Source organism: Maniola jurtina, chromosome 13, assembly GCF_905333055.1.
Source record: "Maniola jurtina chromosome 13, ilManJurt1.1, whole genome shotgun sequence".
NCBI lineage: Eukaryota > Metazoa > Arthropoda > Insecta > Lepidoptera > Nymphalidae > Maniola > Maniola jurtina.
This window is the reverse complement of record NC_060041.1, coordinates 3,597,460-3,621,650: the sequence shown is the minus strand read 5'-3', so window position 1 is coordinate 3,621,650 and position 24,191 is coordinate 3,597,460. Positions and strand designations below refer to the sequence as shown.

Sequence of the window (24,191 nt, the reverse complement as noted above, 5' to 3'; positions counted from 1 at the left end):
AGACACCTGTCATGACAAAAATACGTACGAATTTAAAGTTTTAAACATCAACAGTAGAAGTACTTATAACAACAAAGCCTATCACTATCTTAAAGCTTATAATTATAGGTAGGTATGTATCCGTAAAGAATAAGGACATTTCTTCAGCCATACTGGCCACTAACCACAGGTTCTGAGATAGTCCACCGGGTAGCAAGCTGTCTAGCAATACAATATACAATCCACAGATATAGCCAAGATGTGGTGTAAGCATACAGACATCTTTCATACCTACGAATCTGAAGTATACGGATAACCCACCCTATGTTTGCAGTGGCCTCAAGTGGCACATGGGCGCGGGTAGCTAGGTACCTACTAGGTAACGACATCTTTTGTTGCTGCAGCGGAGTTCGTAATCCGCGCTCGCTCGAGTGTCTCGAGTGCTCACATTCGCTCGCTCTCCATTCGTCGCGAAACCGTCACACTTCAAACTGCGTACGGGACTTGGTTATACGCGAAAGCGATTTTTTAAAATAGTTTATACTACGAGTGGCTGTTATCCAATACGACCTTATGAATACCTTACTGCCGCGTTTTGTGAGCTGCATCCTCGTAATTGGCGCTTGAGAGGCAATCGCTTCTGACACCGCTCGCTCGACTTGTGAGCTACCTCCTTTAGTCTTTCCAGTGCTAAACAGTTCACGAAAAGAATTTTTGAATAACCAGTTATTCTATCTTCAAATCCGCTAACAGTACATCTTAAGCCCACAGTCTCGGACCACGTATTCGTGTATTGGCGCTTGAGAGGCAATTAGCAGCCACTCACCTTTGTCACCGCTCGCTCGAGCCTCAACCTCATCCGCTATTTTAGGGCCTTTCCAGTAGGTACAGAGCAGTTCAACGAAAAGTAACATTTGAACAACCAGACGCTTCGACCTCTATGCGCTACTTTGCTGCCCTTCAATCTTTCTAGCATAAAGCAGTTTTACGAAAAGCAGATTTGAATAACCAGATATAAAATAGAATCTGTTCTATCTTCAAATCCACTTGCAGCATTTCTTAAGTCCACAGTCTCGGGACCCGTATTCATGAGGCATATCCTCATAATTGGCGCTTGAGAGGCAAGTAGCAGCCACTCGCTTCTGTCACAGCTCGGTCAAACCTCGTCCTCTGTGCGCTACCTTGCTGCTCCTGTCTTTCCAACACAATCAGTTCTACGAAAAGAATATTTGAATAACCAGATATAAATGGAATCTGTTCTATATTCAAATCCGCTCGCAGTACATCTTAAGCCCACAGCCTCGTGCCGCGTATTTGTGAGCCGTATCCTCATAATTGGCGCTTGAGAGGCAATTAGCAGCCACTCGCCTCTGTCACCGCTCGCTCGAGCCTCGACCTCTGTGCGCTACCTTACTGCCCCTTAGCCTTTCAAATATACACACCACTGCCGCATTAGTACTTACTATTCTTTTAACTTCATATTTTGTTGAACTAAGCGCAAATTTTGTTAAATGTTCGTAATTTTGCAACTAAAAATTACGAGTTGAAACTTGAGAGAGAGAATTCTTTGCGCGGAAAATTCGGAAAAGTTTCTTAATTCGATGCTTGTGACAAACTTATGCAACCCGAGCGTTTGTTGTTGTGTAATATTCTTTAACTTTTTCCATAGTTGATACGGAATTTATAACTTTGTACGGTACAGTACTATTTTAGTTTTATTTATTTATATCTATTTTATTGCAAAAGTTAAAGTTAAAATAAAAAAAGGTTTCACATTAAGCTTTACCTGCGACACTGTCTACGCCCTATTATTCAACTTATTAAGCCTAAATTAAGCTCAAAACTATAAACTAATAACTCGCACAAAGCGTTCTAGTATTGACGCTAGTTTACATTCATAATCAGCCGACTAATGAACTGATTTCAACTGTGAAACACGACTACAGTTCGGAATATTTATAATTCATGCGTCGTACATACAGATCGTTTGCGAGTTGTGAAGCTCAGTCGGCGGTATCAATAATTGAATTTTGGGATTGGGGGATCACTTTAGAGTTTCGGTCCTAAGCCCTCCCATTAATTGCTAGAATTAATTCGTCCCTTCAAAATATAAAGAAAAACGGATAGTGGAAATAAGGACGTTAGATTTTTTAAAGTAAGTAGTTAGTGTACCTACTACCTATCTATCTGAAGCCGTTATTTTTCTAGAGATTCTATTTTTTGTCTTGCTATTGTATCGAGTGAGTAGGATATCAAAATATGAAAGAGAAAGAAATTCTGAGTTCATAAATATAGGTAAATATAGGTACCTACTTATTAACAATGTTAAAATACACCGAGCGACAGAAAAATAATTTTATACTATAAGTACTCGTATCTATCGCTATCTATCGACAGTTCGCGGGTAGTAGTCGGGTTTTCCATTCGTAGAACATTTAGGTATTGGCCCAAAAACACAGAGTAGCTAGGTATGTTTGCAGTGAACGACGCCTTATCTCGACCCTCGAAGGGTGGCGAGGAGGGTCTATAATCGCAATCGATACCGGGTCCCTGATGATGCTGACTCCACGCGTCCTTGTATCTACCGCGGTCCGAGTAAGTAAATAAAGATCTATTCTTCTATTAAACTTTTTTAACTGGTTTTAAGGCATTGGGTCCTAGCCAAAGCTTATAGCCGGCTATAGTGGCTAAAAGTTAGAACCCAAAACCTTAAGGCTTAATGAGTTGTAATGGGCTTAATTTTAAAATACTTACTTAACTTTATCATTCAACTAGGTATATCTAAGAAGGTATACCAAGGTACTATAATATTATATGGTACCTATAAAGAGGTAAAGTTTGTACCTAAGCCCTAATTCACACGAGCGCTTATAAAAGCGTTGCGTGAAAACGCGGCGTTGGCGGGTATAAGGCCTCGTGCGCACGAGAGCTTTTTAACGGATGTTAAAAAAGCTCTCGTGATATAATATAAATGAGGTCTAAGTTTGTTAGTTTTTTTAGCCCTTGACTGCAATCTCATCTGGTGGTAAGTGATGATGCAGTCTAAGATAAGTCTAAAATGTAGAACTACTAAGTACCTACTTACCTATAGTCTCTGGAACTACTGAACCGATTTTGAAAAATAAATTAAAATGGCACGTGGGATTACTTTTTTACGCATTATAGGTAGTACCTACATAGGTACGAGAATCAACTAAGGTAGGTATTTAAAAAAAAATGAATTTATGATATTCTATCATGTCTGTAGACATAACCACGCGAAATGGTCGAGAAATAGTTACATGGAAAAATGCCGAATTGAGAAACTTCTCCACATTTAGAAGTCGATTAAAAAATAATAATTAATTACAAAAACTCTATAGGTATGCATACAAAAATCATGACAATATTTTTACAGCCAGCAGATTATTATCAAAAAGAATATGTAAGTACACGTCATATTCGTATTCACTACGCATCAATAAAAGACAATGCAAATTAAAAAGAGATAAAATAGCATACCTAGTTGCTGTTAAAAATGAATCCTGAAAATGTAAAAAGGAAAATTCATTAACAGCTACAGGCTACAGCGCAGCGGCCTAACAAAACTACCACAATATTAACTCGCAATCACTTTCGGTATCGCGTTGCATATCCATTACACATACGCTATTGCGTCGCACGGTACGCTCCTGACACCGACACCCCTAACTCACACCCCTGTGTCAGCTACACACACCCCAACCAACTTACGGTTTGCGTGTGTCAAACTTTGCAACTGTGGGAATATGGACCTTACACTGAAGTGATAAGTGTGGAAAAAAATGAGGTTTTATTTTTTATCTGTGACAGGACATGGTCATTGTGTACATAGAGGGCGCGCCCCTCGCTGTCGCCGAGCAAACATGGCGGCGGCTAACGAGGTTTTTGCGCGCGGCTCTCGTGAGCGATTTCGCGCCTAATTTGGACGTACGCTACGGCGAGAGGTGTTTTATTTTATTTAGATTTTCAGGCGAGCTGTGCAAGCTTTCAGTCCGTAGGTAAAGGTGTGTATAGGTATGGGAAGTTCATTGAGTAGCTTCCACGCGGATTAAATAATCCATGGTTGCTTCTATGTATAACGTGTTCGGTGCATTTTTGCTTTATAGGCCAAATTGTTTATCGGTCAATGTTATTGACTATTTTTTATACCTACTCTTAAATTTTTTTTCATCCATATCAATATTATGTACTTCCGAAAGTGTACTTACTACTTATGTTAGTTTGCTTAAAGGTACCTAAGTTAAATACTCAAACAATTTTAAAGTATGATACAAAGCTAAAACGTCAACAGACGGAAACGTTTAAGTGCGGAAACCAGCCCAGAGAGAAGAAGAAGAAAGCTAAAACGTTAGGTAACTGTGGAAGAACATATTACTTAATAGTTAATAGGTACCAGTAACTGATGTGCAACCATCGACAGAAAAACGTCCATGACTCGATTTGTAGGTACCTTTCCTCAGGTGGCTGATTTATGCAATAACTCGTTCCAATTATGGGATTCTATTTATCCAGGGAAAACAAAGTTTCCGTAGGGTTTCTAAAAACCTAAATCCACGTAGATTTACCTAGTACCTACCGGACAAAATCTACATAGATACCTACATGACTGTAACACTAACACCATGTATCCAAGTGAAGAAAAATATTAAATGGATTCGAAGCATTATTACCCACTTACCTGTCCCAAGATTTTTAATAACAAAAACCAAAATAAAATCGGAGCTGGCGAGAAGCGGGCCAATTTATTGAGACCCAATGCTCCTCGATTTCACTTATCCAAGATCTCGAAAAGATATTGAAAGCCAAGAACTAAGTAGTTCAGCACAGACTGGTGCAACTCGCAAACAAAGTCAACAAAGATGTTTGTTAAAAAGAACATCCAACAAAACCTTGTTAAATCTTATTTGGAACGAAGTACCTAGATGTTTAGAAATGCGTTTCGTCTTTTGTGCACGGAATTGGGTGCTTTAGACGCCTTTTTATTCAGCCCTATTCAAATGGAATCAATGATATATAGAATGACTAGCTGAGGCCTGAGACATCATTCTTTTTGAATATAAGTTTTATAAAATTCCGTGTCCGTGATAATTTTCAATGTCTTAAACTTCGATGATTTGGCAGTTTTTCAATCTGGAGGTTAATTTATAGTAGTTATACATCTTGATTTCGAAAAAAAACCAAGGAATATTCGTGTAACGAAACATTGTGCTATCTGAAGAGGAGATGATATTTTGAATTTGAAAAAAAGAATAATAGTTGTATTGTGCAACTAGACGAGTTTAAAAGGATCATTTTGCGGCATTCACATACTTATCACACAAAACCCAACAATGGGCGGATCGGGCGACTATGCCCGGGGCATTGTCGGATAGTTTCCGAACGATTAGCCGGCGGCAATACGACAAAATGGGATGAAAATGTCAAAATACAATCTCCTGTGACAATCTAAACTGCAATAAACTGGGATTAAAGGCCACTGCACACACGGTATTTTTACCTTCGGCGATCGGCGATTAGATCGCTTTCAGAAATTTCGAAACTGTCATTAAACTCTTAGATATAATATAAGTAAGTACTGGAAATTATGATATTATTATGGCTATGCACTATGCAGCGATTAGGCATACGTTCTAACACCATTAACAGTGACGACGTGATGCTCTATATCTGTCACTTTCAAACCACGCAGTATCAACGTAATGCTCTACTTATTGCGTTTTGCCAATCACTGAAAACACGCGATTTTGATAGTGCAAACGATCATTGATCGCGCGTTTCAGCGTGAACTTACTATGGCCTAAGATTGATCATCATTCATCATTGACTATCTGTAAATTGAACTACATTGGCAGATTTAAATCGAGTGCTATCCTTTTCTGCAGAGTAGATTATGAAAGGGTTAGTAAATCATTTAGACCTGGCATAGTTTGTGTACAATAGAATTAGCCGTTGTCGTAGTAATATGTAAGTTTACCAAAACACTGATGTTACCTATACTATGGATGCAGTCGACAACAAATTGTCGGCAATGCTAAAAGCATCGTGTGTGCTTCTCTAAATGTTACGACTTTTTTCTTCGGTATTGCGGAATCTAAAAGATGTGTGCAATTGACGAAACCATCTTGCATCAGTGTCACAATAGGATTAATCGCAAGTAACACTAGAACTTACACGGATGTCGTTCACGGTGTTTTTGTCGCTAATCGTGTTTAATACGTGTATCTCGTAGTTTTTGACAATCATGTGAGGCTTTGTCGACTTTGCGACATCGAAATTGTTGAATGAGTAGTTTGAAATTGATCGAATAAAATTACATGGAACCTGGCGGAGGAAATAATATTTAGAACGGGGTTCAATTTTGATAGAAGACAATATTAGCATTATCATCATAATATAAGCCTATGGGCATCCATGGTAAAGTTCTTCCGACGTCACCACATCCCATCTCAAATCTTTCTCATCTAATCAAGAGTTCAAGACAGAGAGAAAGAAGTAATTAAAGAATGTTTACCATTGGTACCTACATTTTTTCGAATTCATATTATCTTACATTATAAACATCGTCATGCTCTTTCTTATTACCTACGTTTTTACATCTCAAGGTCTGGAGCGTACTTTTAACTTCGACGCTGCTGGTTGTTCATAGAAATACTTCGGTTTATCTCATTTTCCGTCTTAAATCTACGGAAAGGTATCTGTCTATAAGGTAGGATAACCTACTGTTTAGGTTTTTTTAATAAAACAAGTTTGATTTTATAAAAGGTTTACTTATTACTTGTCAATAGTAGATTACTTCTAAACACAATTTGTCTAAGCCTTTTGCCGTAGGGGATTTTCGGATTAAATTCTATCATTTGCCAAAAAAGAATTCATTTTGTTGTGTCAATCGCATCCATTGTATTCGACATGTCTACTTTTGTTGAATCTATTGTATTCATGTATTTATTTTATCTAACATTTTATTTGGAATCCTTTTTAACCCCCTATCCAAAAAGAGGGGTGTTATAAGTTTGACGTGTGTATCTGTGTATCGGTCTGTGGCATCGTAGCTCCTAAACTAATGAACCGATATTAAGTAATTTAGTTTTTTTTTTGATTGAAAGGTGGCTTGATCGAGTGTTCTTAGCTATAATTCAAGAAAACCGGTTCAGCCGTTTGAAAGTTATCAGCTCTTTTCTAGTTAATGTAACATTCACTTGTCGGGGGTGTTATAAATTTTTAATTTACACTTGTAGATAAATGAGTTTTGTTAAGCATTTTTATATTTTTGCGAGTTTTATGACTTTTAACTTCAAGGAACAAATATGAAGAATTTCCAATTCAGCTCAAAGCTTGTTAATCAAATGTAAGATCTTTTAATTTAAAAAAAAATGCAGATACCATATCTAACAACCCCTTATCGGTTTCTACACGGCGTCGTACCGGAACGCTAGATCGCTTGGCGGCAGGGCTTTGCCGGTAAGGTGGTAATTAGCCACGGCCGCAGTTTTCCACCAGACCAGACCAGAGACTATTTAGAAATTATAAATTCCCAAATTGTCCCTACCGGGAATCTAACCCGGGACCTCCCATTTATAAGGCCACAGCGCTCACCACTGCCAAAACTGACATTTTGACAACTGGAGGTTGTCAAAATGTCAAATCTTTTACGGTAGGTAATTTTAAAACCAGAGTTGGAGTACCTATGCCTTGACGTCAACTGCACAGGAAATTAAATAAGGTCCTACACGTCAGTCACACTTGAAAGGGACTCGGCCCTCCGGATTGTAATAAGTGAGCTTCAGAATGGGTAAGGAAACAGTCAGTTGGTTTTATTGTTCCGAGTGGATCCAATTTAGAAATGGATTAAGAAAATATGTCTGTTTTATCAGTTAAAAAATAATCACTAAGTATGATGTATTTACCTAAAGTTAAAAGCACTAGACAGAAATTGGGATGTTGCCTATGTCAAAAATAAATTATTTCTTGGGAATTATTAAATAGAGGGTCTTCCAAAATTCGTAAGATCCACGTCCGCTGTTAGTTTTAAGTTTGATAACCATTTTAAATTATCGATTTTATGAAAAAAGTGCGTCAAATTATGTCAAAGGTCTATGACGTCACATGTGTGAATTTCATATAAGCTCCCTTACTAAGCGAGCGTTTTGATGTTTGAAAAAAAGTTACTGATTTGACTAGTAGTCATCATCCCTAATTGTTGAACGAATTTTATTGTAATTTTGACCAATGATCAGAGTGTCTCTCGAAGATGGTACTGTATGTACCTACAGCATAGATGCTACTCTATGTATCTACTACTGGAGAGTGCCATAGGCTACTTTTTATTCCGGAAAATCAAAGGGTTCCCACGGGATTTAAAAAAATTAAATCCTCGCGGTCAAAGTTGCGGGCATAGCTAGTATAAAATAAATTACATACATAGGTACCTACTCGAATGGTAGCTATACATACCAACTCGATGTCACCATAAGCCTGACATGGGCAATGGGTACACAAAATTACGCCCCACAAACAACAACAAGCGCCATTTGTCCCAAACAGACCCATTCTCATTTTACATGAGACTTCAAAGACATGAGGTTGACACTAAGCATCCGTGTGACATTCCCCTCTGGAGGCTGGTGACGCTTTTATTATATCTTAATTCACACCCCTAGCTCTACACATCCTACATTCAATTTTAAGCTCTAAGAAGACTTTGATAAAATAGAAAATGCAATGATAGAAATAATCACCTACCTAGCTGTTTTCATATGCTAATTTATATAGCTTTGACGTATGATTATGTGCCTAAAAGCTTTACGTTACGGTCTAATTTGATTATTACACATAAATATGTTAACAAAGGGGTGCGTAGATAAAAGCAGTATTACGGTCAGGATTTGCCGGCGTTCTTTGTAATTAATACATAGGTAGTGCAATTGATATGCCAAATTGCCATTGCGTTGACAAAGGCTCGCCTCTGGGGGCACTTTTCAACAATTGCAATGGATTAATTTGGGCTAACGTCTTGTTTTCTTTTATTATTTTATTCAAAAACGTGTCACTCGACTTAAGTGGGCTCAGATTGATGTAGATGATAGTAAGCACGTATTGTTGATCTGTATAGAATCAAGGTACCTACCTACCTAATTTTTGGTAGTGATATTGCGTTATGAAAAAAAGACTGATATTTCCAGTCTGTAATTTTTAATTACATATTTTAACGAAACCGCAAAAACACACCTTTCCATAAATATTTTTAAATTTGGAACAAGATCCATCTGAGTAATTTCATATTAATTACCCCATAAAACATATGTAATAAATAATTAGAAATACTTAACAAAGTACATACCTACTTTTAATTTCTAAAGATTGAGGCATTATACAAATTCAAAAAAATAATTCTACAGAATTACCCGTATTACCGTTACCGTTACCGATATTACCGTTTAAAAAAAGATGTGACCCTGTGATATAGTATTTTTTTATTTCTGAAGTATTGTGTACTTCACCAGAAAAAGTTTAAATTACGAATATTAAAAAGTCAAAACAAAATGTTACAAAAACGGCGCCTGTGACGTCATAAAACGTAAACGTTTCGGCAGCGCTTAATAGATGGCGCTGCATGAGGGATAACTGGTTCACTGTCACTACGCTCCGTGAGGGAGAAGTTCCATGGTTCACTCGTAGATGGCGTTTCTATAAAATGTTCCGCTCGTAACACTAAATATTTTCCCATGCGTCGCAAGGTCTCATTATAATGAGAATCGTGGCTTCTCTCTTATAACACCCTTTTTAATGATATTTTCCCAAACACTAATAGGTATAATAAAATGAAAATAAAAATAGTTTTTTTTATTCAAATAAAAGTTTAACAAGTCCTTTTGAATCATCAAGTGAATGAACAATTAACTTAATAACGTCATCAAATGCCAATCTGCACTTGACCAGGTCGTGGTGGAAAATGGTGTATCGTAAGTATATCCTCATTCTAAGAGGAGACCCATACTCAGAAGTGATATGAAAAAGCGGATCACTTTTAAACCAAAAGCAGCTAAACATTAGGCAGTTACAAAAGATCCGCGAAAAAATACTAAGGTAGGAAAATCAAATCGATTTCCCTGAATAGGCTTTCACGATTCGATCTGAAAGTTAAAAAAAATGTTGCGACAGCCACCATAAATCAACAATCAGTGCATAGCGAGCTGCCACGAGCCGTCCCATTTACATTTACGACCGTCGACGGCACAATTTAAAAAAAAATATTAAAGACAATACTAATTTGAAAATAAAGAGTTCCGAACCGAGTCACGAAACGGAAGGCGAACGGTGTTATGAAGAACTAGACGAGGTTCGCGACTTCGTCTGTACACTTTGTAGAAACTGGAATCCTTGTTATTGTCTCCTTTTTCTGGGTTGCCTGGAAGAGATCGCTTAGCGATTTTTCTCATTTTTAGGTTTTTTAAAATTAATTATAGTGTATGAAAACTTTATTTGGTATACACAAGCGTATTTTTATTATCATTTCACCCTTGAAATAACCCGTAGGTGAGGATTCAAGCAATAATGTCAGTCAGTCAATTAAACTCCTGGTAATAAGGCATTTCGGACGATCATTTATAAAAAGAGTAGTCTTTTTATAAAAGCTCATCCAAACATTTTAACTAAACGTTATGTGAGTTGTGTCCTAGTATTTAAAATTTGAGCTGTTGTCCCATAATCATTAAGTTGATTTCAACATACATTCCTGCGACTTCGTCAACCTAATTTTGAGTTTTTTAAGGATCCGATTGGAATTTCTCAAAATCATTTCTTAGTGGAGGAGACTTACCGACATGCATAATAACAATTTTTTGTGTCCGGAACGAACTTTCGCCGGTACTGGGTTATGATAGTACCTACAATAATCATTAAATATACAAACGACTTCTATTATTTTTTTAAAGGTAAGTATAGAATATAGATTGACGTGCTCAAAACTGTAACCATTTGTAATAGGAGGTATTCGAAATAAACATATTTTTAAAATGACTTCGGTTACGAAGTAGAAATGACGCGCACAAATCGAGCATTACTCGTATCTATAGGTAGGCGTAAAATTAATGGATTGTAAAATATGAATAAAAGCAATTCAATTTAAAGGGCCTCGTAAAAAGCATGATACAAGCAGGGAACATGTACCCATATCATGTTCAACTTTACAATCTGCTTCTTTTATAGGGCTCGTAGACTATCAAAAATACAATATATTCGACAGTGTTAAGCTATGTATGTTTCAGGATAAAAAAAGCGGTGACAGCTAGTGGTTAAGAGGTGGTATTCTTATTCGGGGCTCCTGAGTTCGATAACTGGCACGTACCTTGAACTTTTCGGAGTTTTAAGAACTTAATTGAATATCGCTCGCATTAACTGTGAAGGTGAACATTTTAAGGATAGCTGCATGCCTACCAACCTAGAAATTCGCTACAATTTTTAATAGTGTGTGAACGCTGCCAATCCACAATTGGCTAAAATGGTGGCCTATAGCCTAAACTCTTTCTTTTCTGAGAGAAAAAAACGTACTCGTTAATGGGCTGGGAATTAATTGACTAGAATAATACCTCAACAAAGTTATGACTTGGTCCGTGTCGATATAGGGTTTTAAAAATCCCGGGGAACTCCATAAAAAGTAAGCAGCATAAGTGTTAATTCAGAATATTAACGCTGAGGAGGAATCCTCTCTATTTCTTTGAAGGGTTGAGACTCGTTCCGTCATCTTTACCAGGAAAATGGAAATGTTTTAACTTTTGCATACATTGCAATTTGGATTTGACTGATTAGATACCAAAGGGCGAAGACGGAGGCTTATGTCCAACAGTCGATGTATGTGATAATATAATCATAGTCATAAATGGTTTCGACATCAATAATGACAATGATGAAAGTACCACGCAGAATTCATTTTGTACAGGCTTTTTCCATTAAAAGAAACTAAATGTCCAAAGGGCGGCCAATATTACTAATCAGTAACAGCCTCTACGTATTTTATTGTTAGTTGCAAATAAATGCCAATATGTGGATATGAAGTCACCGATGACGCGATACACATCTGGACACAGATATGGACATATACCAGTACGTTAGATAAGGTGTGCCCTATAATTTTTTTTGTGCCAAATCAAAGTTTTGTACCAAGTAGGTATATCGGCAATTAAAATTGACGAATGACTTTGGGTCGAATAGTTTTCGTACTAACACTATTTGACAGATGTCTCAAGTCATTATAACCATCACTAGCATTTAGTTCCAAGTACGCTTCCAAGTAATCAAGTTGCATCAAAAACAGCTCGGCAATAGCAAGTCCAGCGCACTTGTATTAGCAGAGGTACTGATCCGCAGGTTCTAATTGTGCCAACTTTACGCTCAGCCATCAATTGCCAATCGACCACCTGCATTGAACATCGTCATTTGTTTCAACGTTTTGATTGGCATCTTTGATTGTTGATTCATTTTGCATTCTTCGTTGACGTGGGTGGTAGGGGAGTCTGTGACGTGAATATGAAATGTAATTCTGACGCTATTATTTAAGTTTAGGTCTTGGGTTTAGGTATATAAGAACAATGCACTGAAAATTATGGTCTCGAGCCTTTAAAATAATAGAAAACTGTATTGCACACAATGAAATAACCAATACAAAACAAAAAAAACTAAAAACTAAAACAATTGTACGCATAGGCGGCTTTATTGCTCAGAGCAATCTCCACCAGACAACCTTTGTTGAAGGAGAAACTAGGGGTGTTGAATAGTAAGCTTCTCATTTAGATGGGGTCGCTTGAGTTTTTTGACTTTTAGACTGGCTACCTAAGCCTGCGGTGTTCCCTCAATATTACGATGTGGAGTTCTTCTACTTTCTCCTTTGGACCTGTGCAGGTCCTTGAACCCGTCTCCGATCCATTGCGATCGCTTTCAATTTTAAATTTCCACTCCAATAATAATTGTGGCTGCCAGGTACAGCAGGAGTTACTTTCCTGACTGGAATTAGCTTTCACAGACTTAAATTTTCCATATCAGAAAACTTAGAATATTTTTCTCTTGTTTCAATTATGTCATTTGCATGTCCATTATGACTTAGACTGCATCATTTACGTATGTAGGCACATTGATATAGAATTAGCGGAGTATAATTTCGCGATCTACAATCAACGAACACAGGTACATGTACATTGTCAAGTTTACAAAAAATCCTTTGACATTTTCAGTGAAATAGAAAACAAAAGATGCACTCTACGATAAAAAATATTGGCACAAACGCAAGCCTACTGCACCAGTGATTTATATTTCCCAGTTTTTCATGCAACTGGAGTACCTATTTACTTAAATCTATAAATATTATTTTATCAGATCAAAGTTGCAGCGAGTGAAAATATTTTTTTGACAATATTTACAACGGAAGCCGCATAGTCAGATTAAATCGGGGCATAATCATATTCGTTTTACTGTTATCGGAGTAAACGACGTTTAAATGTTCCAAATTTGGCTACCCCTTTATTGTCACGAACGGTCGTGCTCTACTGCCTACTGCTCTATGCACCGAGTTGGTACTATCCATGCGACTGACTTAGTTACCATCTACTAGCATATTTTGTTTTTATTAAGATAGTTTGGCATATTCTTTACGTAATACGAAAACTGAACATGTTAGATTTTGAATGAAAAAATCAATTATTGTGTCAATGGTCGAAAATCTTCGATAGACTTTACAGTAGGAATTGCTCTTGAGTTCTTGATGACACTTTACGCAAGATCCATGATACAATTTTATATATTTTTTGAAAATAACACCTTATAGTAACCTATTTTAGTAAGTAGATGATATCCGCGTTTTAGGCTTGTAGAATTTCCATAGGAACTCTTTGACTTTTTGAGACCAAAAATAGCCTACATTTATCTCCGGAATATAAGGTATCTCTGTACCTTGCGTACTTGCGTCAAAATCAGTTATGCGTATGGGCCCTCAAAATATAAAAGGCAGTCAGACATACGCACTTAAATATTTATATATAATTAGCCCACGACTTCGTTCGCTTGGATTTCGATTTTTAAAATCCCGTAGGAACTCTTTGATTTTGCAGGATAATCTGGGGTATAATCTATCTCTATTTTAAATTTCACTCAAATCCATCCAATAGTTTTTGCATGAAAGAGTAACAAACAGACACACACACACACTAACCTTCACGTTTATAATATTAGTGTGATATAAAAATGGATTTTTTATTTATTTATCAGATATGATTTTAACGTATTAAAATTGTAACTGATAGATCAGTAGTCAAAACTTTACACTTATTAAGTATGTAAAATTAGAAATATCGCACACGAAATTCACTAACGAGTTTTACAAAACGAAAGCTAAGTCAAAGTTCGACAGTGTGAAAGCGCCTTAAAATCCGTGTATTAGCATACTGTCCACACTAGAGCACAAGACCGTTAACATGGGCTCGGTTACAGGCTACAAGCCCATGACTGGGTAACATTTGTAACGTTTTGTTACATGAAAGTTGTTTTTTTATCGAGTTAGGGAACAAAGGGATACACAATACACACTCTTGAAACCATTCTATTACCATACAGGCCGAACTACAGATTTAACTCTACATTTACATGGTTTCTACATTCATTTGGTTCGAACACGGAAATTTAAATAATAAGTACCTATCTCTTAGTTTCTGTAGTTTAGAAGTAGAGTTAAGTATGTGCGTTTTAAACAATTTAATATTATTGCTTTAATGGCGTAGCAAAACATCCTGAGGAAACCTGAATGGCTGGGGCAATCATGTTCTGAAAAGTATGTGAGGTTGCCTCTTCGCTCTTGGCTTAGCGAGAGGTAGGTCAAGGTAGCTTAGTTAGCTCTGGCGGTAAAAGTGTCAATAAACTGAGAGATCTAATCCTTAATTCCTAACCAAACCCTTCGGTTTGGCACACATACCTCGTAGGTACCTACAAGTTACAACACGTGCAGAACAGCAGCCTAAGCTTAACTCACTAATTGGTAATGATTGGTTTAAATTTAACTTAATAGAAGTAATCGATCTTTGTTGGAAGTGTTCGAATTAATGTCGCAACGGTTTCGTCTAGTTCCCGACAGTCTCCCCAACGAAGGAACACGGAAGCGAAAAGTCGAAGGGTATGATCACTACCGCATAAATTGATATGCAAATGAATGGAAGAGCGAGCTTGCGGCAATAATCGTCCGGCGGCGTCATAAATAACGTTTACGATTCGACGACATCGGCGGCAACCCTTGCCGGGGAAATTAACGCGACGCGGGAGTCCTTGTCGTGATATACTAACTCACTAGGTAAAGCTGATCGCATATTGAGTACAACCGCACGCGCCGAATGCAATGCACTTTCCAGCTCGCATCAATAAGATAATCGGCTGCTAAAATAAATTGCTAATAAGATGGAAAATTAAAAAGTTCCCACGGGTTTTTAAGAGATCTAAGTCCACGTAGACGAAATCGCAGGTATTACCTATTTGATATAGTTAGATAGATTGTTTGCAATTTGCATCGCTGACTCGTTTATAGGCTACCTTTTATCCCGGAAACCGAACCCGCCGTCGCGTCGCGTCGTTCAGATACGTGAGGCGTCTCACTAAATGTGGATGAGGGTCATCCGAAGGTACCACATACGCTGGAGAACAGCGTATGCGGCTTGTCAAAGAAGCTCTGACGTCATTACAATTTGCAGTACCTACTAAAAATGTGTTACATTGCGGATCGCCTAAGTGTGCGCTCAGCAGAGCGAACTCAAACAGTGTTTGCGCACGATGCAAATATTAAAACATCTAATAGCTTATAGGAATTACTGTTACTCTTCTAGTTTACTTGGCGGTATTACGGGATAATTTCCATTCCATGCAAACATGATCATCTGAATTCGTATTTCATTCGGCTTGTTCCTGGCATAGAAAGAAGTAATCTAAGGTGGAACCGGCTCATCTTATTATTTTGTACTTCTTCATTCTTCATACAACATGAATTGTGTCTAGTTCTAAAACTAGCTCACTTTTGAAAAATAAGATTTACTAATACAAATTCTTATTGGATAGTCCAATCCACTACCACAATAAATAACATCTCTTGAAACTTAGGTACTTCACGCCTTATCTCGCAGAAACAAACTTCCTCACCACCTGGATGCCAGGTAGTTTTCAAAATCCCGTTATTCCAGGGGCGAATAGAAAAGCAACGCATGACATATCCATACTAATATTATAAATGCGAAAGTGTGTCTGTTTGTCTGTCTTTCTATCTGTCTGTCTGTCTACTACGTTTTCACGGCCCAACCACTAAACCGATTTTAATGAAAGTTGGTATAGGCTTGGGATACATCCCGGGAAAGGACATAGGCTACTTTTCATCCCGGAAAGTTAAAGAGTTCCTACGGGATTTAAAAAAACCGAAATCCAAGCGGGCGAGCCGCGGGTATCCTCCAGTTGTAAATAAATAAAAAATTCAACTTCTAAGCGAGTGCGTTTCATTACCACATTCTAACTTTGTAGCGAACGGACCCACAATTGACATACTCTTGGTCAAGCATTTGTTACCAATTAGAAAAAAAAAAGAAGCTAAACATTTGTTTGAACTTTTTAAAACATCTGATGTTGGTAGCAACAACAAAGGCCTTTGCCAAATAGAGACATTCTAATTCAATTTGGCAAAAGGGTTGTCAGCTACGCGGAATGACAAAAAAGCGGCAAAGTAAAAGGGAGAGACAGGGAAAAGGGAAGCTCAAAGACATGTCGGGGCGGTGACGTGTCGCTCTGCCGCGGTTTGCGCTGGGGTAATTGATGCGTTCAAAATTATAAGGTACCTTGCTTCTAAACGTTGCGTTGCGTTTAGTGGAAACGCTGAATACTTATAGCGATGTGGTTTTCTGTGAGAGCATTAATTATATCTTAGATACCTACCGAATATCCATGGATTTTAACGCCGCCTTAAAGAGCACTACCACCAGGTTGACCTCTTATTGGAGAAGTCGAGGGTTCGATCCTGAACACACGCATTTTTAACTTATCGGAGTTATGTGCATTTTTAGCATTTAAATATCACTTCCTTTAACTTTTTTTTTACTGTGAACCTTGAAGGAAAACATCGTGAAGAAACCTGCACACCATTATGCTCTCAAAGGCTGTGAAGTCGGCCAATCCGACCTTGATCAGCGTGGTACACTTTGGCCAAACCCTTCTGAGGGGAGCCCATCAATGAACAATCCATTTTGGCACTCGAGAAGCTATTCCAAAAATTTTAATTTAATGTACTCGGTAGAGCATTTCGGCATTTTACACCAAAGAATTCGTGATATTAGTTTTCGTTAAAACTTTCATCAAATGCCTCTACCACTGCTTGGAAATGCCTTTCATACCGAGAAGAACCATTAAAAAAACTTAGCAGTTGCTCTGTCCTTCTCAGTTAGTCTAAGTAGATTGGAATGTTAGTCAAGGGGGTCGGACCAATTTTTAGGGATCAAAAGGAAAAAAGGAACAATCATAGGATCACTTCGTTGTCCGTCTGTCCGGACCTAAATATTATAGAACAAGTAAAGGGTAAATTCAGAAAACCGTCAATTTAAGGTTACATCACAAAAAGCTGTAAATGTGTAATTTGTTCATGAACAAATTATAACATTAGTACATATTTTCAATTTCCAAAGTATGTTAACTATACCAAGTGGGGTATCATATGAAAGGGCTTTACATGTACATTCTAATACAGATTTTAATTTTTTATTTATTTTTATGCATAATAATTTTTGATTTATCATGCAATATGTCGGAAAAAATACCCAAGTACGGAACCCTAGGTGCGCGAGTCTGACTCGCATTTGGCCGGGTTTTTTTCGGATTATTCTAGAAGTAACTTGCACGATTTACCATTGAACTATTAAGGTCCTGTCTGTTCACATTAATTTCAGAATCGTGTTGAGCCAACCGCAAGTGTTCGTGACAAACTAAAAACTTTTTTAGAATCTGCCCAGATCTTTCAGGGGTCACGATTGAGACGTCACGCGGGGAAAATTGCCGAAAGAAATTCGTGAACAAAAATGCCGGGGTAAATTTGACACACGCCAAAACCAAATGGCTCACGGGCGACGATTCTCACCACGTCAGCGTTTTAAATAATGCTGATGGCATTGCCAGTCAGACGGGGCCATATCTTTTTTTGTTTACAGAACACCTCAATCCTTAGCTCTATAATAGATGTTACAGTCAAAAATCTTATGATATTCGTACAAAAGTATTTTTGACTGAGATTTTGGTCAAAACTCTTCGCTCATGTGCGACTCACCGCTTACGTACGGGTAGCTTATTACAATCTTCGTAGGGATCTCTAATTTTTTTGAAAACAAAATATAGCCTATGCCACTCAGTAATAATGTAGCTTTCTACTGGTGAATTTTCAAAGCTGTATGCGATTTCAATGTTGAACTTATTAAGAAAACCGACATTAAAATAAGTAACCACAAGTAAAGTTTGTTAAAGAATGGTAATTCTGACTCGTAAAATAAAAGTACATAGGCAAGGCGCAACGGACACCCGTAAAGTGGCGTAGAGCCGAAACTCGTCTTTCTTAATCAAAGACTCAGCCATACTCCACTCCGCCTGTATGCGTCGGGCCAACAGTATAGGTACGAATCCACACTAAATATTATAAAGGCGAAAGTTTGTGTGTAGGTATCACTGTATGTGTGTATGTTTGTTACTCTTTCACGCAAAAATTACTGGACGGATTTGGCTGAAAAGAATGGAGATAGATTATAACCCTGGATTAACACATAGGCTACTAACACTTTCATTTTTATATCCACGCGAACGAAGTCCCGGGCATGAGATAGTACCTAAATAAAATAGGGCATAAAATGTAACTTCTTATTTCTTAAACCAACAGCCTAAGTTTCTTCGACTATTGGCTGTTAGAGTTGAAAAATTCGATTTCCGAAGTTGTAATGACATTACTTATAACATATCGAGTTTAGAAAGTCGTCGCTCATAGCGAAATATCGTACATTTCAAGCTTGCCAGGCTTTCGAGTGCATAAGTTCCGGTGTAAAACTGTATTAGCTTTGAGTTCAGGCAAAACTGTGCATGTGAGAAGCGTAACGATGGTACCAAGTTGATTTGTTTTTATTCGATGACTAGCTTATGCCCGAGTCTTCATTCGCCTGGTCTTCAAAGGGTTCACCCTTTAGGGGTTGAATTTTCAAATTTGAGCTGTGTGTTGGTAGGTCAGCCAGTCACCATTTCCTCTTTCATATTTAGACTAGACTGACCGTCTTAGGTTCGCTCGAGAGGATTTTTTGAAAATCGGTGAGGTGGTGGAATTTCCAAAGATCCAGAAACATTTTTATTTTCATTTTAATCCGGAAGCCCAATTAGTCACTAAGTTTCTAATCCCAGCGTTTATGCTGTGCGTAATAGATCAGTCAGTCAGTCAGTTACAAGTACCTTGGTATTTTCACTCGAAAAAGGAACGGATGATTGAAGCAGTCTATGAGTGTATGTAGAAAGTATGTACTTATGTGTGTATTTTGTATTTATTTGTTTTCCGCCTAACTATTGAGCCAATTTTAATGAATGAGGTAGACCGTATCAATAGATTCGACACAAGCTACAATTTATATGAACAAAATCAATATTTTCTTTTGGTATCGTATGGAATGAGATATCAAATGAAAGGGAACAAAATTCTGAGTTCGTAAATATAAATAAAGTACAATATTAAAAATTAAAATACAAGGGACAGAAAAACTTTAATTTTATATTTCAGCGTTTATGAATACCAGTAGCGCCATCTACCGCCAGTTCTTACCACCCCATAGAAGTTGCAGTCGGGTTTTAGTGCTGTTATAAGTGTAGATATGGTGTAGATATTATACATATATACAAGTATAGATAAGTTAGCCCTTGGCGTACTGCGATAACGCTTTTGTTGCAATTACACACCTACTCAATTCTGATATCGACCATCGACATCCGTATGAAGGTACCTATTAGTACACAACAGGTTGAGATGGTAATCGGGTTACTCTCAGAATGAGTAAGGTTTGGCCATAGTCACCAAGCTGGCCAAGAGCGGATTGGCAGACTTCACACACCTTTGAAAACGTTATGGAGAACTCTCAGATATGCAGGTTTCCTCACGATGTTTTCCTTCGCCGTAAAAGGTAGTGATATTTTAATGCTTAAAAGTTAAAACACACATAAATCCCAAAAGTTACGAAGTTCGTACCCGGAATCGACCCCCTACCCCTCTCGAATGTGGCCGACGTCTTAACTACTGGGCTATCACCGCTGTAAGTACATACTTACAATGTCTATATTCATGGTGAATCGATCGAATTATCCGAATAAACCCGATCATGTAAAGCCATCGACGAAATGAATTGGCCAATCAGGTAATAATAAAAAACATGGAAAATATCAGGTACACCCTTATCCCATGCAAATGGGCCCGCAAATAGCATGCAACAAATGCATTTTGGTTGAGGCGCAATTTTCGTGTTAGGCTGTTCGCAATGTCGTGTGACAGTAGTTTGATTTATGACCGAGCTTTTGCAGTTGCGCCGACGCTAAAGCCGAACGGGTACACGCGAACACTTGTCATCAATTGTCACTTCTTTTTCTTCTTTCACTGGGCTCCATCATCATGATCAACCCATCACCCGTTCACTACTGCACAGGTCTCTCAGAATAAGAAGGGTCTGCCACGCTGGCTCAGTGCAGATTGCCAGCACACACCTTTGAGAATATGGAGAACTCACAGGCATGCAGCTTTCCTCACAATGTTTTCCTTCACCATTAAAGCAAGTGATATTTAACTGCGCTCCACACTTGGAAAATTTCTCGTACATTGTCATTCATCACTTCTTGAAGTTCTTACGTAATTTTTTTTAAATTAAATTAAAAGTGGTTACATTATGCTGATACATTTATATTATGGTTCTTTAAAACAAGAGTGAATAGGCACCTTCTAGGTAAACGCGTCCTATCTTAGACGACATCATCACTTTCCATCAGGTGTGATTGTGGTCAAGCGCTTACCTATAGTGAATAAAAAATAAAAAATAAAATGGGAAGACACTGCCTCCTGAAACACAGTTTTCACTTCATCAGGAGGTAGGGCCTCACACTAAAGTTTGTAAACACTAGTTTGTTAAGATAATAAAGATTTATTTATTTATTTATCACTATCTCAATCCATTGCTGGCTACTACAGAGAATGGGTAAAGTTCGGGTCTCCTCACAGAATGAGAAGGGTTAGGCCTAAAGGTTAAGACTTGTCTAACTTATATTACTTTGTATCATCAATCTTTAGAACAAAAATTTGCTAATCGTTGCTTCTTGTTTGCGCCATATCTGCAGTAGTTAAATTGTAGTGGACTCATGGTACACTAGATACAAGAGACTAAACTCTAAATAAACTAACTTGATAATATAAGATAAACAAATACTTAAGCCAAATTCATTACAAGGAACATAAAACTACTTCATCATATTCATCAACCCATCGCCGATCTTGGGTCTCATCTTAGAATGAAAAGGGTTTGGGCCACCATGCTGGTCAAATGCGGATTTAAAGACTTCACACACCTTTGATAAAATTATGAATAACTCACAAGCAAGCATGTTTCTTTCCATTAAAGCAAGGATTCCTGGTGGCTTGAAACCCACATAACTCCAAAAAGTTAGGGGTGTGTACCAATTTTTATCAATATCTATTTAAGTAAAAGGTAAAATTTACTGACATAGCTACAGCTCAAATGTTGTCTAGAAATTTAGGATTTTGTATATAGGTTTTTTTAATAACATAATCCACACTAAGAAAGGATTTTCATAATTCCATCTGAGTGAAGCCATCATTCATTCTTTTGTCGAAGCTGATTCACAACTTACCATGTTCCTTCTTCTGCCAGCCAAGTGCAGAACAGAGGAGTGCCAGTGTCTTTCCAGTGCCAGTTGGACTCTCAAGTAGACAGTTCTTCTTTTTCTCTATCGCTGTTATTACCTGCAAATACTTCCTATTTTTAATACTTATTTACCCTACAAATGCTATTTCCGTTGAACACACTGCATTCTATTGTTCTCACAATATTTCCTGTAGAAAGGGATTGCACTATCTTAAGACTTGATTATTTAGTTTAGACTCTATGAAAATAATAGTATCGTTTGTATCAAAATACTTAAATCTTCTAAGTAACAACACCTATTACATGAATTCCAAAGAGTTGGAAGTAAAGTCCCAAATACTAGCTAACATTGGCTTTTTTCAGGTGTTATCAGTTAAGTATGGGAACTTTCTCTGATAAAAACTGTCAACGAAAACTCATACAAAATCCACATAGAATTTTTGAACAGATATAGCTTTTAAATGATGCAGCAGGCTAACCTTACTCAATACTATGTAGCTAGGCATACATGCTTTAAAACGCAAACACTTACTTTAAACATCACAGCAATCTGACAAGGGTAAGGGTTCACAGGCAGGTGCACACTGACACCGCCTATCACCTTCACAAAATCTGGTTGTTTCTGCACAGGAGCTACAAGTTCTACCACTTCCCACTTACTGCTGCTCCCACCATTTGTTTTTGTATTAGGAAACAAGTTTTTGATCAATGCCTGCCGTTTGTCTTTCATATCCGCAGGTTTCGGCTTATCTACATCTTCGTCATCGGTAATAGAAATTGCGTCAGTACTAGTAGACTTTTCCGGCGGCGACTGGTAATCAAAACTGTCGTCATCATCAGAAATATAGATTGGTGAAGACATTTTGCGGTAAAAACAGTATATAAACACTGGTAGAATGTGGTAGTTTCAATTCCACAAGTTTCCCGCCTAACAAGTAGGTAACAACTTGTTTGGTTTTGTACAGTTACTAATAGATTGAGCTTACTATTCACTACATACTGTAACACAATATTATCCTTATTTTACGTTAACATCAAACTTATTTTGGTTATAAAGCGTTTTAGAAAAGTTTAGTAGGTAGATTCCCATTTGTTTTGAATTTGGGATTTTTGACAGTTTTATCTTTTCAAGTTTCACTTTGACATTGACAACTGACAATTATATTCACATGACATTGACATATACGTGACAAATAAACGTTCGGAAACTTGATGCTTATCATAGGAGGTAAAATTAAATCATAACTTTAAATTTTTATAGAAAAAATTGCATATTAGCAGGATATTGTTCGTTGACACTAGCTTATCCTTGTGAATTTGCCTGCGAATATTATTATTGACATCAAAATAGATTTTCCATCCACACACGCCACAAAACGTTGAAGCTGTAGTTTAACTGTAGCATCCGAATATTACTACGATAATATTATAATAATTTACTTATTGATTAGTTATTATACTTTATTATTAGCTTTGCCTGGCATTATCATCATCATCATCATCATCATCATCATCATACATCCATCACTGGCTCACTACTGAGCACGGGTCTCCTGCCAGAATAAGAAGGGTTTAGGCCATAATCTACCACGGTGGGTGGTTCAGCGTCAGCGCGGATTGGCAAACTTTACACTCCTTTGAGAATATTTTAAAGAACTTTGTTCACAAGTCAAGGCATGTGATATGTACTTAGTTGCTTAAAACGCACGTAATATAACTTCGAAAAGTTAGAGGTCGGGATCGAACCCTCGATCTCTCAAATAGGAGGCTGACGTTTTAGCCATTAGGCTATCACCGCTTTTAAAACAAAGCTGGCTTTGACTGGCGTCTGAAACAAATATTTTTAACATGTATTGGCTATTTTAATTTTAAATATTCCCCCTTTTCCCCTATGAGTGTTGCCACTGCGTAGCGCCAAATCCCGCCTGCCGCCAAAATACGGCGCCATTACACGAGTGAGTTGTCAACAGAGGTTATGGCGCGTTATAATTTGGTTTATATCCCGACACCACGGCGTTTAGGCAGCGCAATTCTGCCGTCCTAAAGCTAAAGTGTCGTTAACTACCAAAACCAAGTTTCGAGATATGATCAAAAAAGCGCAAATTTATAAAGAAATGATGCCATTTGATAACTAATAAACGTATACAAAACTTGAAACTATAGAAATGTAGAGCAAACAGAGCACTTTCGAATAGCTGTATTTTTAAGTTTCTAGAGTAAATAATAATTATAGCAGGCGAGTTTTGGCTTTTT

The 24,191-nt window shown here is 37.5% G+C and overlaps 1 protein-coding gene across 3 annotated transcripts in view; it reads right to left on the bottom strand.

Annotated features, from left to right (window-relative positions):
- The window catches only part of LOC123871481 (Fanconi anemia group J protein homolog), a 69,431-nt gene extending 46,521 nt beyond the window's left edge, over positions 1-22,910 (bottom strand). For all 3 annotated transcript variants that reach the window (XR_006797275.1, XM_045915328.1, XM_045915329.1), the window contains exons 1-2: positions 22,471-22,910; positions 21,925-22,036 (exon numbers count right to left, since the gene is read on the bottom strand). Coding sequence is in view for 2 of the 3 variants with exons in the window: in XM_045915328.1 (XP_045771284.1) it covers positions 21,925-22,036; positions 22,471-22,800 (442 nt within the window). In the remaining variant the exon portion in view is untranslated. The remainder of the gene's footprint in view (positions 1-21,924; positions 22,037-22,470) is intronic.
- Positions 22,911-24,191: the final 1,281 nt, after the last annotated feature.